The sequence below is a fragment of the Lepidochelys kempii genome, chromosome 11, assembly GCF_965140285.1.
Source record: "Lepidochelys kempii isolate rLepKem1 chromosome 11, rLepKem1.hap1, whole genome shotgun sequence".
Lineage (NCBI taxonomy): Eukaryota > Metazoa > Chordata > Testudines > Cheloniidae > Lepidochelys > Lepidochelys kempii.
The window spans coordinates 21,628,562-21,645,324 of record NC_136390.1 but is presented as its reverse complement, the minus strand read 5'-3'; the positions used below and the strand labels follow the sequence as shown (position 1 = coordinate 21,645,324).

Below are 16,763 nucleotides of genomic sequence, written 5' to 3'. Positions count from 1 at the left end.
TTTCAACAGGTAGTCCCATGATACGTAGTCAGCTGACCCATTCCCATTATGTGCCCTTTCTGAAGACTACAACTCCCAACAATGAGCAGCCTTAAAGGAGCTATGTCCCTGTAACAGATGTGCTGCCTGCCCTTGCAGACCAGTGCTCTGTTACATGTGTGTTAGTAAAAGTTTTGACTGTTAAAAATATTTATTTGAAAATACAAACTGATGATGAGAAGTATTTAAAATATTTGGGGCCAGAGGTGGGAGGTGCCTGTTCCCCTCTCCCGTCAACTCTGAAAGTCCCTCTGCATGACTAGTCCATGTACTGTGGTGGGGATAGAGAGAGAGGATTTTCCTGGCAGAAAGAAGGAGGAACCTGGGATGGTGGCATTGTCTCAATAAAGAACTACAATTCCTAAGCACATTACCAGCTTTAATGCTTGTCTGACTAGCATAAACACCATTAAAAGGAGATTGAAATGTGCTGATGAATAGTTGGAGACAGTGGCATCAGAGCTTGATGGCAACTGTCAGCATGTGTGAACAATTGTGGGGGATCTCTTTTTGGCATGGATTTGTATAGATGCGGGTTTTTACCCCAAGTGACTCCACTTCCACAGCCATATACTTCTGAGAGGTTACAAACCCTATCTCTATCAGCAGACAATGCTGCAACTGTAACATTTCTAACATACACGTGTAGCATAAACTGGAGTACACTTTTCCCTTGTGTAGTCATTTCCAGTGAAGGAAATGAGTTGGGTATTGCCTATTTAAAACTTTGTGAAAGTGTTTCATTTGCTAGAAATGTTTCATTTAAAGTTAATTTCAGTGATGTCACCCCATGGAGGGTTCGGCTCTGGCAGCTCTGTCTCAAGTTCAACAGAGTTCTCTCTGCTTGCATTAGATGTAGAACTCATAGGAACACATGAAACCATAGGCCAGTGACACAAGAACAATCACAAGAACAAGGTCCACTATCTTTTATCATTTTTATTAAAGTTACCAACAAAGTTATGAATGTCACAGCACATACAACTCCTAGATATATCCATTCAGTTACAGCTACAAACATATTCTCATCCTCCTAGACAGTGTTAGAGACTGATGGCTCTCTCATGGATTGACCATCCGTACAGGGATGGTTCCTGCTGGAGTTCTCCCATAGGAAGCTCAATTTTCCCACTTTGGGCACCCCCTTTTTTATAATGTAATTCTGTCTATACCTATGTTCTGCACATGTGCATGGAAGTGTCAGCCCTCTTTTTTCCCTTATTGGTCTGTGTCCCCTAGAAACATAAGGGATCCCAAATGCTATGGGTTGTATAGGTTCTCTTTATTCTCGTTAGCGTTGACGTACAACTTGTATCCTGTGCTAAGGCACATGTTGGAAACAGATGTGCCTCTACAGCATTTTTATTATTTAAAATTAATCTTCCAGCTAATTTTTTGCAATATTATCATTTGGTACCACTTTCCTCATAATCTTAGGGCATCGGGTTATTATTTGGTCACTAACTTATGACAGCATTTTTTATCTCCAAAGCCTAAATTAGGTAAGCTAGAATCTGGAAGGCCTCACCCTACAGGTCTTGTGTTTCAGCCTTTCTGATGTAGATATCTAATAAATTATCAATCTAAGTACTGATCAATTTTATACTTCTATAATCCAACAGTTTAACTCTATTTAACATACAATAATTATATATATCATGTTCATTAATCGTAACATCACACAATACATGGATAATAAACTAAAATCATTGGCTAAAATTTGAAGTATGATTACTGCTTTGGCATTATATGGAAACATATTGTATATAATTATTAGACTATTTTTGTTCATGGTAACTGCTAGTTTAAGTCAGTGTCAGATTGGGATCTTGCTCTTACTAGGGCTGAGTGGGGGTGGAGAGAAAAGAAAATGGGGAGGAAAGCAGGAGAAGAAATATTGTAACAATTTTGGGCAACCTATACAACTGTAATTCAGTATATTTTACTTAGGTTGCATAGCTGCCTGCATGCAGTTTCATTGAACATAGAACCTATTAGGTTTGACATTGGTCAAGAAATTGAGACTGCCTATTTAGATGTAGATGACTTAAAATACAAAGCTGAGCTTGTTTAGAGCCTTTCTGTTAATTTAGAAAGAGAGACCATTAATGCTAAAATGTAATAAGACAGTAGATTTCTCTGTAATGTTACCATAGGTTTTCCTATGTTTATTTTCAGTCTGATTTCTTGTGTTTGTCTCTTTTCTCCAAGGGAGATGCATTAGCAAAGCGTGGCTATGTGATGGAGATATTGATTGTGACGATCAGTCTGATGAGGATAATTGCGAGAGCTATATGTGTGGACCACCAAAATATCCTTGTGCTAACGATACCTCCATCTGCCTACAGCCTGAGAAGCTCTGTAATGGGAGAAGAGATTGTCCTGATGGATCTGATGAAGGCGACCTCTGTGGTATTTTCTTTTTAGGCGCACTCACATCTATAAAGCATTCAAAATTATTTTGTTTCCCTAATACCACTTGATGTTTTCTGTTTCCATCTTCCCTTTCTAAAGAATCTTATGTTAGCAGGGTATTTAAATTTTCTCACGAGTAGTTTGTGCATTTTATTTTAATGTCCATGTTGTGCTTGAAATTGTATCAAGCCTCTCCAAAATGAAGCATGGTGAACAACATAGGTTCTCTAATCTAAGAACCTATCTTTTAATCTCTTAAAACATCCCTTACAAGGTACATGGTTGTAGCCATAAGCAGTTGGAAAGCTCTCTTACACATATAAGAACACCTGTACTTAAGTGTGCCTATAATACTGTCACACAACACAAACTTAACCACTGTTGAATTAGATCACTACTTAGATGGGAGGGTTTGTCATCCCCCCCCACCCCCCCGAAACATATTAGTATGCTGCAAAAAAATTGTGGGGTGTGTTTTTTTTAATTATTCCACAGGTGTCATTCTTTCTTCTAAGTCAGTACTGAAGATTTGACATTGCATGTTATTAAGATGCACTATGCTCATCCTTTAGATGAAATGTAAAAAGAGGACTGTTCTGGCGAGCATACTCTATCATGCTGTCCAATATTATCTCACTGTTTCCTTGTACTCCACCATTAGTCTTTCTGAATCCATCTGGTCTTTCTTATTTTATACTTAGTTTTCCTTTTTTGGGGCAGGGACTGCCTTTTTGTTCAGTGTTTGTACAGTGCCCAGCATAATGATGTCCTGCTCTGTGATTAGGGCTTCTAGGCAATACTGTAATATATATAATAAATAATGGAATGGCTGAAAGGTAGGAAAGGAGAGGTGATTACAGGAGTAGAGGTTTTTATGTCCTCAGGTGGACAACTCCTTGTTAATGCTCTAGTAAAATTTCTTTGGCTTGAGAGACAAGGCACATAATGATCTCATTAAGTCCCAGTGATAATAACCCCTGTAGGACCCATATATGCTGCCAGAGCACCACATAAGAGTCAGGATCGGCCCCCATATATTTATTGTATTGTACTGTATTGCTGAATTTAATAAACCATTCATAGCACTTTTTATAGACCTCAATTAGGCCTTCGATTCAGTGCATTGAGCAGGTTTGGGAGATCTGATGAGGCAACCAGGAAGTTTGTGGGATCTGGGAAAGTAGTGTCATTGATAAAAGAGCTCTATAAAGGAATAGAAATCTGTGTTTGAGTGAATGGCAGTTTCACAGCATGGTTTCCTATCTACATGGGAGTTGGGCAAGGCAGCGCTCTGCACCATCGTTGGTCAATATTAGCATTAATTAGTTGATTGGTAAGCTTGAGGAGGCAGCTGTAGGTGGTTTTGAGCAGAATGCCATTCTGCTTTGAGATCTCTAATATGCTGATGACACTCTGTTGTTGACTCAATCTGGTGAATTGCTGAAGCTGATGGCTGATCTAGTTGAGCAAGAAGCAACACACTTTGGACCTTATGAATCTGGATAAAACTAAATCCCTGACCATTGCCATCAAACAGCCTCCAGCGCTAGATTACAGCTAACTCAGTATTTACTTGTCTGGACAGGACATTGAGCAGGTGGCAACTCAAATATTTGGGCATCATCATAGACCATGCTAGAAGTTGCCTGAAAGATTTGGACACTCATATAGCAGCAGCTGCTGCCAGGTTTCAGGCATGCTTCAGTGGCCTTTGTGGGGATGTCATGACATCAAACTTGCCAAAGAGCTGGGGATCTATAGAACCACAATTATACCTACTCTGTTGTATGGCAGTAAAACATGGGTCCTGAGGAAGGCCAAAGAACATTTTTCATTTTCGATTCTCATCATCTTCATCTGCTGTTCCAGATCAAGTGTCACAACAGGAACACAAATGAGGATATTTGAAGCCAAACCCAGCAACCACCTCTATCAGCACTAGTTTCAGCAGCTTCCTTGGTATGGACATATTATTAGAACGGATGATCAGCAAATTCTGGATCATGTGTACCAAGGAATGCCACTACAGAGATCAAGCTTTGGTGGTGTGATAAGATTGCCAGTGATAGACATAACTGACATAAACATAGCCAGACCACCTTAGGCACCAAGGCAGAGATTGATCCAGGTGGCATTTGGACTGCAAAGAGGCCATGTCCCTTTGAGATTTTCTGGGATTAAGATAATGATAATAAGTTATTATTCAACAGTGGTTTACTACTCATTTACTAATTAGCATGCGGGTATTTATGACTGTTGCCTTAAAGTGTTAATATGCATTGCAGGATATTGGCAGCACGTTTGCCTATCAGTGTTATTTTAATTAATTTGCTCCCTTTTTTCCCCATCATTGAGAACCCTGAAGTCTGGAAAAATAAAGACCCTAAAAAGAAAGGGAACTGTTTTAAAAAATCACGAGGGAAACTGTTCTATAGAAGGACCGCTGGATTGTGTATATTTTCTTGTGCAGATGTAAAATTCAGTTTTAGAGATACATGTGAATCAGACTAGCTAAGAGGCATGAATAAATTAGAAGATTCAGAAGAAAATCTAACTTTCAGTAAATAAATACATTAGTGCACCTGTCTTGTACTCCCAAAATTCACATTGACATTCGTACTTATAGGAAATGCAGGACGAGCTCCTTAATGTTCTTTAGTGTTTGTTTTCACAGCATCCTTTAAATAAAATAAAATAAAATGGAGAACTAGGTCCTGAATTTCCTTTCACATTGGCTTCTTTGACACCACTGTAGTCACCACAGGGATGCACAAATGTAACTGAGAGCAGACTCAGAATCTGTTGGAGAAAAGCATACCCTTTGCCTCCTAATCCCAGAGACCATCCATGCATAGGTTTAGGAAATAGAAGACACAGAAGACTCAGGGAACATAAGGAACAAGGCACTGAAGCCTCAGATTGCTGAAGGAATAAGGCACTTTGACACAGAGCCAAGTGTGCTGAGGCACTCAATGCATTTCAAGATATATTTGGGGTTAGTGTACACTGGTTAGGAACGGAAAAGGATATCACTGAGCTAAATAGCCTTTAGCCAATTTAAACAAAATCCAACCATGTGAAAATATGAAATGTAAAGTTAGGGCACCTTAACTCTGTCCTGTAATAACACCATGCAATAGCTATGCAATTACAATGAACACATTTTAGTGTTTGTAGTTCCAGATTAGGTTAGACACATAGTGTTCCCCCCACCACCTCCTTTTCTCATGGTGTCACTTCAGGGCAGATTTGGACACTAAATGCTTATTTTGGAGAGATTACAACATCCCTGTAATGTATTTTACTCTGAAATATATTGTCAACCTTTACTCCCATCTTAATGTAGCTTTTGTCTGAAAATTCTGTTGTTCTTTTTTGCAACTGTTTTTAAAAACCCATACATGAATAGTAAGCAAGAAGCCCAAAGAATGGTAGCATTAAGTAAATGAGAAAAGAAGTGTACCATCCAGTAAATACAAAGTGTACTGAATACGTGAATGGTAAAATACCTTTGATAATCTGTCAAAATTTATAATATATATTGTAGTTCTACAATGCTAAAAACTTGCTATCCTCTAACAGTAATGCAACCTCAGATGTATGCAAATTGAATGCACTACTTTTCTGCATAAGTATTCCAAACAAATAGTTGTTCAGCCAGATTTAAATTCAGTTAGTGATTACTTGAGGTTTTTAATTTCTTTTATTACCGAGAAGGTCTTAAAACGTATAATATAATACAGCTGATATCGTTTGCAATTTTTAATGTTCTTTTCCTGTTATTTCAGATGAATGTTCGCTTAACAATGGTGGATGTAGCCACCAGTGTTCTGTAGTTCCTGGAAGAAGAATTGTGTGTTCCTGCCCTACAGGACTTTATCTAAATCCAGACAACAAAACCTGTGAAATTGTGGATTACTGTACCAAACATCTTAAATGTAGTCAAGTGTGTGAACAGCACAAACATAGTGTCAAGTGCTCCTGTTATGAAGGCTGGAAGATCAGTAATGATGGTGAAAGTTGCACTAGTATTGGTAAGCTGAGATTTAGGGCTTCTTCACTATTGTAAGGTTCCTTATTCCTTCTAATAGGAAGTGTAAAAACCAGTAAAATAGGATTAATCTCCAGGGATCTGAGATCCAGTGTCCTTCTACTTTGGACCTCAGTAGAGAGTCTGGACCATAACTTTTAATGGAGGGTGTCATCTCTTCTATGGGAATAGAATCATCATAATATTATAATTGCATCATAATGATAATGCCCAGAGGCCCAAATCAGGATAATAAGGGCTCCAGTTTGCTAGTTGCAATATAAATATAGAAAGACAGTCCCTGCCCCTGCCTAGAGGAGCTTGGATATTAAATGAAATCTACTGGGTTACCTACAGCAGTGGTTCTCAACCTCTCCAGACTACTGTACCCCTTTCAGGAATCTGTTTTATCTTGCATACCCCAACTTTCACCTCACTTAAAACCCACTTGCCTTCAAAATCAGACATAAAACTACAGAAGTGTCACAGAACAGTTACTGAAAAGTTGCTTACTTTCTCATTTTTACCATATAATTATAAAATAAATTGATTGGAATATAAATTTTGTACTTACCTTTCATTGTATAGTATATAGAACAGTGTAAACAAGTCTTTGTATAACATTTTAGTTTGCACTGACTTTGCTAGTGGTTTTTTATGTAGCCTGTTGTAAAAGTAGGCACATATCTAGATAAGTTGATGTACCCCCTGGAAGACCTCTGCGTACCCTCAAGGGTATTCATACCTATTGTTAAGAACCGCTGACTTAGAGCTTCCACCTGCCATTTGAGGATTGTTCCTTACAGTTATTTTTCTCATATTTTTGACAACTCTGATTTTAAATATCTCTAAACTATGATGCTTCACCAAGTCTTTTTGGTGACTGTTTCACAGGTCATTAGATTTCACCACTAAGAAATTATTCCAGTTGCTCACCTTTTTCTCACATTCATTCCATGGGCCATTTTTGAACAAATGAGCTAGAAATGAGAGCTTGTGTATCACATTATCAGTCACCTGAGATAATTTCATTAATACCCAATTCAGATATTTTGGAAATGGCCTATTAGAAACCATCTAACTTGACAGTAGCTGAGCTAATTCAAACATTTCATTACATATCCTTTACAGTTATGGTGTAGTCACAATTTAGTTCCAATTAACAGCATGCCAAAGTACAAATTACACCTTATCAAAATAATTACTTTTTAGTTTGTTCTTCTAAAATAATGAATTAAGATTAAAATATATTCAGTATAACTCAAATTAAAGAGTTCCTTGCAACTACCATTGGATTAGATAATTCTCATTGAGTTTTCTTCAAATTCAGTAGGAGGTTGTTTGCTTATTCAAAAGTAGAATTTGATTTGAGCTCTTTGATTTATTCCAGATTATTCCCATTGTTATCTCTTAGTCAACTTTTCTGGGTCATCTTCTAATTTTTTGCTACCTTTTCTATTAGATACAGTTTATTTGTCTGACCTTTCAAATCACACAGAAACCACCCTGAGCTCCATCCACAATGGGAAAAACATTTTAAGGTGTTCATTTTAACCTTTTTTCCCAGCATTCCACTGACCAATTTAAAGATGTTTACTACTGCAGTGTGGGATCAGGAATATATACTCTTTTTCAAGGAATGTCCCTGTGAGTGCTCCACTTTAGGAGAATCTGAGTTCTTGTGCTTGTAATTGGAGAATTTCAGTAACAGTGCCTGGTTGGGTCACACAGGCAGTGTTCCCATCTTGTGCCACTTCTGTCAGTTACACAGTGCAGTGCGACCGACCCCCTCTCAGTTCCTTCTCTACCACCATCGGCATGAGATTGAGCAATCGTCAGAGCCTCTCAGGATTATCTTTAGCTTAGCTGATATCTTTAGAGTATTAGTTTTTTAGAACCCAGTTATTTAGTTAAATAGTTAACTACCCTACCTTTTTCTTACTTTATGTATTTATTTTTTCTCCTCTTAGGAATTTAAGTTTCAGTTATTTGTATACCCCTTAATATAGTATAGTTACCATCCCTCATGGGAGAAACCCTATTCGAAGGGGCATGCCTGGCTTCCTGGTTTTCAACATTCCCTCACTTGCCAGTCTGATGGACATTCACAGTATGTCTGCTGGTACTCCCACTTCCATGATATAAAGGCTTGCACCAGAAAAGCAAGGAATTTAGAGCTAAAACTCCTCACGATGGAGAAGTCTGCACGCGGTGTCCAGTATGGGATCATGAACCCCTCCTGGCCACTGGTCTCCAACGGTGGTATCTGACAAAGATTAATCATCTCTCTGTGAGAGAAAGGAGCATTCCTCCAAGAAGGAAACAAAAAACAGTCTCCAACCTCCCCTTCTCAGGAACTCACCAAAAAGAAACATTCCCCAACCCGTCAGACTACCTTGGTGCCAACTGCACCAAGACCATCCATCTCTGAGGCAGGACCATCCGTTTCCATAGATACCATGCAAGCCAAAGACTCTAGGCGGGTGAGCTCAGACAAAGGCACAAAAGGGAAACCTACAAGCCCTGCCTCAGTACCGCAGCAGCTGCTCAGACATGTGGCAACAAGCAGCTCAGCAGTGCTACAAACTATAGAACCACCTCTTGCCTCCACAATGCACAGTGCATAACCTCTGCACTTACTGCTATGGTAAAGGCATCGGTACTGCCAATAACACCCTCCTCAGTACCAATGCTCTCTGTACTGCAGCAGTTTCTCCAGCATAAAGACCTTTTGGTCTTGTTAGCACCAGAATCCCCACTCCTCAGTACCGACATTACTCCAGTACTCTTGGTATCATGCCAGCTTACAACACCAACTAGGTCAGTTCCTCCTTTATCCAACAATGAGGAGGGGGAGGGGGATGATCCTATAACTCCTTGCCTATGTAGACAGCCACCAGGCTGGGTCTACTAGAATAACATCAATACCTCCCCAGTTTCCATGGTATGCATCCGATGAAGTGAGCTGTAGCTCACGAAAGCTCATGCTCAAATAAATTGGTTAGTCTCTAAGGTGCCACAAGTACTCCTTTTCTTTTTGTGAATACAGACTAACACGGCTGTTACTCTGAAACCTCCCCAGACCTGAAACTCAAGGATGGTAGAGACACCCACGGATGCCATCATCGATGCCATTCCTACTACATTGGTCCTACTGGGACCCGTGGGCAGTGTACCACCAACACTACCCTAAGCCTCAGAATCCACACAGGGAGTGGTTGAGGCAGTCTCCATCATCCTTAGTACTTGGATCCTCTGAATCTCCAGAAGAGGCAATCGGGGAACTGAAGGATACATCAGATCAATAAGTCACATCAGCTGCCAATTCATACCCCCACCACCAATGACAGGGGATGACTTTATACAGTTCCAAGAGCTGTTTAAGAGGATCACAGGCTCATTGGAGATACCACTGGAAGAAATTGTGGAGTCCCAACATAAGTTGCTGGACATCCTCCGTTCTCCAACCTCTTCCAAGATAGCTTTCCCAATAAATGAGGCTCTCATGGCTGTAGTCATGTGGCAAGTTTCCCGGCTCCCTCTATCAGGTTTCCTGAAGAGGTACAATCTACTGTTGAGCACATACCATTTGAAGGCCCCAAACTGTTCTCAACCAAAACAGATGAGTCCCTTCACATGTTGAAGGACTCCAGGATGACACTGAGATCCTTTGGCATATATACACCTACACAAAAGAAGAAATGGGGAGTACAAAGAACAAGATCTGCATCCTACACCCAGCCTTAGAGGCAATACTACCCACAAAGGTGGAGGCAGAGACCCACAAGTTGGAGACCACTCCCTTCTCAGCCTCGATATCCCAACAACCTCCCTCTAAACAGAAGTTTTGAGGATTTGGTCAAGGACCGGAGACACCTCCCACACTTTCTATTGCTGGACCCATCCAACACCATCCATCCATTCGTAGACCATCTGACCCCATTCCATGCAGCATGGTGAAATGTCACATCAGACAATCTAGACAATAGAATTTATCAAGACTGGCTGTTCCATCCAATTTACCTCCATCCCCCCCTACACACCCTATGTCCCTATCCATCTTCAGAGACCTTTCTCACGAACACCTATTATGACAGAAGGTAAACCAACTCATATGCCTGGGCGCAATAGAACCAGTATCTACACAACACAGACGGAAGGGTTTCTACTCCCATTATTTTTTAACCCAGAAAAAAATGGAGGATGGAGACCCATTCTCAACCTAAGAAGACTCAACAAATTCATGAAGACTGAATGATTCAGGATGGTCTTGCTAGCAACGATAATTCCAGCACTAGAATGAGGGGACTGCTTCTCAGCCCTTGAACTCCAGGATGAATATTTCCACATAATGATTCATCCCTCACACAGGAAGTTTCTCAGATTTGTTGTGGGAATGGATAATTTCCAATACAAAGTATTCCCTTTCAACTTGTCCGTGGCTCTACAGGTATTCTCAAAAGTCTTCACAGTGATAGCGGCTCACCTCAGCAGACAAAGGATCATAATATTCCCCTATCTGGATGATTGGTTACTCAAAGCCACGATTTGAGAAGATTTCAGAGTAGACTTGAGAAGAGGCACTAGAAGCTACTCCAAAGACATTAGCTCTCTTCACACAGCTGGGTCTACAAATAAACCAACAAAAATCAACGTTCACACCTGTGCTGATACTGGAATTCATCCGGGACTACCTCTACTCTCTGGCTACAGCCTTTCTGCCCACTTACAGATTTACCACTGTAGTCAACCTAATCACGATAATGTAAGCAGCCCACAGACGACATCCATGATCTGCCTCCAACTGTTAGGCCATATGTCAGCAATGGCATTTGTTGTCAAGCACACCAGACTACACATGTGATGCCTGAAGGGCTGGCTCAGGATACTACACATCCCACACAGACATAGTATAAACAAGCGCCTTACAATGCCAAGCAAAATAAAAAATTCTCCACACTGGTGGACTCAACCACACCACATTTGTGAAGGAGTTCCCTTTGCACAGACCTCTCCATTGATTTGCTTTGGACGTATGGTTAGAGAAGGCACAGTATAAGGTAACAAATAAGTCTGGTAATGCACCTCAGCCTAAGCTCCAGTGACAGTGACATTTCAGTTAACGACCCATCTAAAACAGAATACCAGAATAAAAACATTGCAGGAAAATTACACTTTACTATTTGTCCCACATTTTATTTTTTGCCATGGGTGGTTTGTGTAGCCCAACTTCTCATACCAGATGATATTAAAAAAAAAATTTTTTTTCAATCTAGGATCCTCCTGCATATAAACTGTTCTGTGCACAGCATGACATTTCTCTTTTGTGCATCAGCTGCATTTCTTTATTTATAATTTGTATTTGTTGAAGAGTAATTGTGTAAACATCATAAACCATGTTGCCTATAAGCATTTTTTTTGTCAAATATATGACTATTTATAGAGCAAATAAGCTATTTTGTCCAGCTTTATTTCTTAAACATTCTTTGTATTACTATAGCAGAACTGTTGTTGCCATGGTTAAGGCTGCATTCTGTTTTGCACTTAAAACAGTAGTTAAATCCATAAAGCACAAAATACCTGGCCCAAAGTTTCAAAAGATAATCTGTTGAGTAAAACCTGAATGTTCTGCCCCAGGAGATGTGGGGGAGGGGATGACGGAGGGGGAGTGTTGAAGAGAATTGGTTAATTTTAGTTCCCAAATTCTAGTTGATTTAAAAAAGGGCCAAAAATTTCATCTTCGGAGTTTGCATGATTTTTCTCGCTGACATAACACAGTCTTTCTGTGCCACAGTTAGCCAATAAAGGACAAGATTTATGATGAACAGGGTATTCTACAACATACCTGCTGATTTGTCAAAGATCAGGAGCTTAATTAAATTGTTCATCAAGTTTATAAGCTTTTGACCTTTGTGATGCAACAGCTGCTAATGTTGAAGAGCTTATTGATCATCATATAGTTCAGCTATTTCAGGATCTGCAAAATCAGACACTGCTTTGACAAATATGAGAAGCTTTGTGAACGTGCCTGTTGGTTCAGAGGCAGATACTGCTCTTCATGTAAGGAACCCTTATTCTGTTGGCGATGATTATTTAATGTGCTACAAGTCACAACTGAATCTTTATGTGCAATTATTAGTTAATGCAGACCATGAAAAAGTTTAATTTTTTAAAAGGAAGTGAAAAGTTTCTTTTTTGAAACATTTTGACTGACTCTGTTTTTCGACACCTTAGAAGGCACTGAAATCCTGCCTGTTGTCGTGTTCCCCCAGTAATACGCATACCATCCAAAACTGAAGCCTAGTATGGTAGAGGAAAAGAGATTTTACTAGTTTAACGGTATTATTGTTGCATTGTAGAGGAAGATCTTCAAGAAAGCAATGTCTGTTTTCCAAAATAAAATAATATTTGCAAAGGTCTCTGTTCTTTAAAGCAGAGTTCTTGAACTGGCTGGATAATTTCATTAAGATTTTCTTTTTTTGCTCCAGACCTGGCTGGTCACTTTGACAGAGATCTTGTTCTTTGTGAAAGTAGTCATTGCTGTGTTTGACAGCTTTTCTTAACTTAAATTAGCACTGCATTATGTGTGAGTTAAGGGTACATACATAACATACTTAACACAAATCCACAGCTACAAGGAAATAAAAAGTTAAGGCATCTAACATTACATTCCTTTTACTCATCCACCCAGAGACGTACATTTCACCAGTAGAACAAATGCCATGCACCAGACAATACAAAATATCCTCAATTCTGTCTCAGTAGAGAAGCCAGGGTTCTAGCACCCTTTCTCAAAACACAAGTGAGTATGATTTTTCAAGAACAGTTCAGAATGGTTAGTGGAGGGAAAGTCTGGTCTGTTTGTGGTAGTGGTGGTGAATTTGAAGAAGTTGTGTGCTGTTAGATGCCTTAATTTTACAATTCCTTGTTTTTGTGGTTTTGTGTTAGATAAGTTGTTTATGCAGTTTAACTCACACAAAGTAATCTTTTTTGTATTATATTAGTTGCAGTACATAGTTTTCAACTAATTGTTAATTAGAGCAAAACTAGATAACTTTTAACAGACTTATTTTCTCTGAAGCATTTAAGAAAGTAAAAACTTCACTGAAGTTCTTATTTTAATTTTGATAGCTTAAACTTTTTTTCTGGCCTTAATCCTGGAAGTCCAGGGAGGGAGAGGGAGAGGGGAGGAAAGAACTCCACCACTTAGCTCTCATCCAGAAGACATTCTTTGGGTTTTGCCTGTGGACCGCTGACTGACTGAGTCAGATATCCTTGTTGTTAATATCCATTCAACACCTTTAGTTGAGGCAGGTGAGCAGAAGTCTAAATTGGTCTGAATTATATATATTTGCAAAATTTACTCTTTGTTGGAAAATGAATGAGCTAGTAAGGCTTACAAGATCTATTATTTTAATCAAATTGTTCCTCCAATAAAGTACTCTGCATTCTCGTTCAGCTATGTGTGCCTTATATCAGTAAGTCTACTAAAATTATACTCTTTATTATACATTTTAATGTATAATCCATTGTACTTCCAGATCCATTTGAAGCTTTCATCATTTTTTCCATTCGTCACGAGATCAGAAAGATTGATCTTCAGAAGCGAGACTACAGTCTCTTAGTTCCTGGTTTAAGAAACACAATAGCACTTGATTTTCATTTCAATCAGAGCTTACTGTACTGGACAGATGTGGTGGAAGATAAAATTTACCGAGGCAAGCTTTCTGAAACTGGAGGTATGAATTTAACTTTTTACTTATTTTAGTAGGTCCTTAAAAAGAGAGGACCAGCCAAAGTAATGCAACCATAGTACATCAAACTCTTCAGATTCTGGCCAAGCTATTATTCTTACTCCTCTGAGAGCAATTGTTTTAGGTTATCTCCAAAATCAGGCAGGTGTCACTGGTTTAGTTATGCTTGGTTTACAACTTGAATATTATCTTTGGAACTGTAAAGTCGAGAGACTTAATTTTTAATGTGATACTTTAGATTCTGGTACACAATATTATAGCTTTTTTTTTTTTTTTTTTTTTTTACAAATGCAGAAATATGAGGCCTTTAACGTGGTGACCCAACCACAATATATGTAGTCCCGGCCTATAGCACATCATACTCTCACAGTGTATGTAGAAATACTTTAATAAAAATGTTTTCTAGGTTGATATGCACCTCAGTGTTCTTTCACTGAAAACCTAGCAAACAAAATCACACATTATCTAAAGTTTCAATATGTTCAGAAATTTGATTTCTAAATTTCCTGTTTCCTATTCCTGTAAACTAAAACAGTTCATTTTTCAAGATATTGACCCAAAATATATTTTATACATAAGCACATACTCTCTCATTACTTGTGAGAAAAGAAAAATAACTAATGAAGATAAATATCATGTCAGATTAGCTATTATGTGGTCTCTCAATGAAAAATATGCATAAAGACTCATTAAATGGAGAGGTTTTAGAGTAGTAGCCGTGTTAGTCTGTATCAGCAAAATCAATGAGGAGTCCTTGTGGTACCTTAAAGACTAATAAGGGTATGTCTACACTACGAAATTAGGTCGAATTTATAGAAGTCGGTTTTGTAGAAAGCGTTTTTATACAGTCGACTGTGTGTGTCCCCACACAAATGCTCTCAGTGCATGTAGTCGGCGGAGTGTGTCCACAGTACTGAGGCAACCATCGACTTCCGGAGAGTTGCACTGTGGGTGGCTATCCCACAGTTCCCGCAGTCTCCACCGCCCATTTGAATTCTGGGTAGAAATCCCAGTGCCTGATGGGGCTAAAACATTGTCGCGGGTGGTTCTGGGTACATATCGTCAGGCCCCCGTTCCCTCCCTCCCTCCGTGAAAGCAAGGGCAGACAATCGTTTTGCGCCTTTTTTCTTGAGTTACATGTGCAGACGCCATACCACGGCAAGCATGGAGCCCGCTCAGGTAACCATCACCGTATGTCTCCTGGGTGCTGGCAGACGTGGTACTGCATTGCTACACAGCAGCAGTTTATTGCCTGTTGGCAGCAGACAGTTCAGTATGACTGGTAGCCGTCATTGACGTAGTCCTGGGTGCTCTTTTAACCGGGTGCCTGGGCAAACATGGGAGTGACTCAGCAGGTCATTTCCCTTGATTCGTCTCATGGCGATTGAGTCCTATCAGCAGTGCACTGTCTTTTAATCTGCAGCTAGCAGAAGATGGTGGCCAGTAGTCATACTGCACCGTCTTCTGCCGAACACCCAGGAGATGACGATGGCTAGCAGACGTACTGCACAGTCTGCTGTCAGCAAGATGTATAAAGATATATGAAGTGGCTCAAAACAAGAAATAGATCAGATTTGTTTTGAATTCATTTTCTCCTCCCTCCCTCCCTCTGTGAAATCAACGGCCTGCTAAACCCAGTTTTGAGTTCTATCCTTGAGGTTTTGAGTTCTATCCTTGAGGGGGCCATTCAGTTTCTTGCAAAGCCACCCCCTTTGTTGATTTTAATTCCCTGTAAGCCAACCGTGTAAGCCATGTCGTCAGTCGCCCCTCCCTCCATCAGGGCAACAGCAGACAATCGTTCCGGGCCTTTTTTCTGTGCAGACACCATACCGCGGCAACCATGAAGCCCGCTCAGATCACTTTGGCAATTAGGATCACATTAAACACCACATGCATTATCCAGCAGTATATGCAGCACCAGTACCTGGCAAAGCGATACCGGGCGAGTAGGCGATGTCAGCGCGGTGATATGAGTGATGAGGACATGGACACAGACTTCTCTCAAAGCACGGGCCCTGGCAATGTGGGCATCATGGTGCTAATGGGGCAGGTTCATGCGGTGGAAAGCCGATTCTGGGCCTGGGAAACAAGCACAGACTGGTGCGACCGCATAGTATTGCAGGTTTGGGACGATTCCCAGTGGCTGCGAAACTTTCACATGCATAAGGGCACTTTCATGGAACTTTGTGACTTGCTTTCCCCTGCCCTGAGGCACAAGAATACCAAGATGAGAGCAGCCCTCACAGTTGAGAAGCGAGTGGCAATAGCCCTGTGGAAGCATGCAACGCCAGACAGCTACTGGTCAGTTGGGAATCAATTTGGAGTGAGCAAATCTACTGTGGGGGCGGCTGTGATGCAAGTAGCCAATGCAATCAAAGATCTGCTGATATCAAGGGTAGTTACCCTGGGAAATGTGCAGGTCATAGTGGATGGCTTTGCTGCAATGGGATTCCCTAACTGTGGTGGGGCCATAGACGGAACCCATATCCCTATCTTGGCACCGGAGCACCAAGCCAGTGAGTACA

At 40.1% G+C, this 16,763-nt stretch overlaps 1 protein-coding gene across 8 annotated transcripts in view; it reads left to right on the top strand.

Annotated features, from left to right (window-relative positions):
- LRP1B (LDL receptor related protein 1B) overlaps nucleotides 1–16,763 on the top strand; it is a 1,329,376-nt gene that overhangs the window by 813,498 nt on the left and 499,115 nt on the right. For all 8 annotated transcript variants that reach the window (XM_078847919.1, XM_078847920.1, XM_078847917.1 and 5 more), the window contains 3 exons: nucleotides 2,251–2,451; nucleotides 6,243–6,488; nucleotides 14,026–14,223. In XM_078847919.1, the coding sequence (XP_078704045.1) occupies nucleotides 2,251–2,451; nucleotides 6,243–6,488; nucleotides 14,026–14,223 (645 nt within the window). The remainder of the gene's footprint in view (nucleotides 1–2,250; nucleotides 2,452–6,242; nucleotides 6,489–14,025; nucleotides 14,224–16,763) is intronic.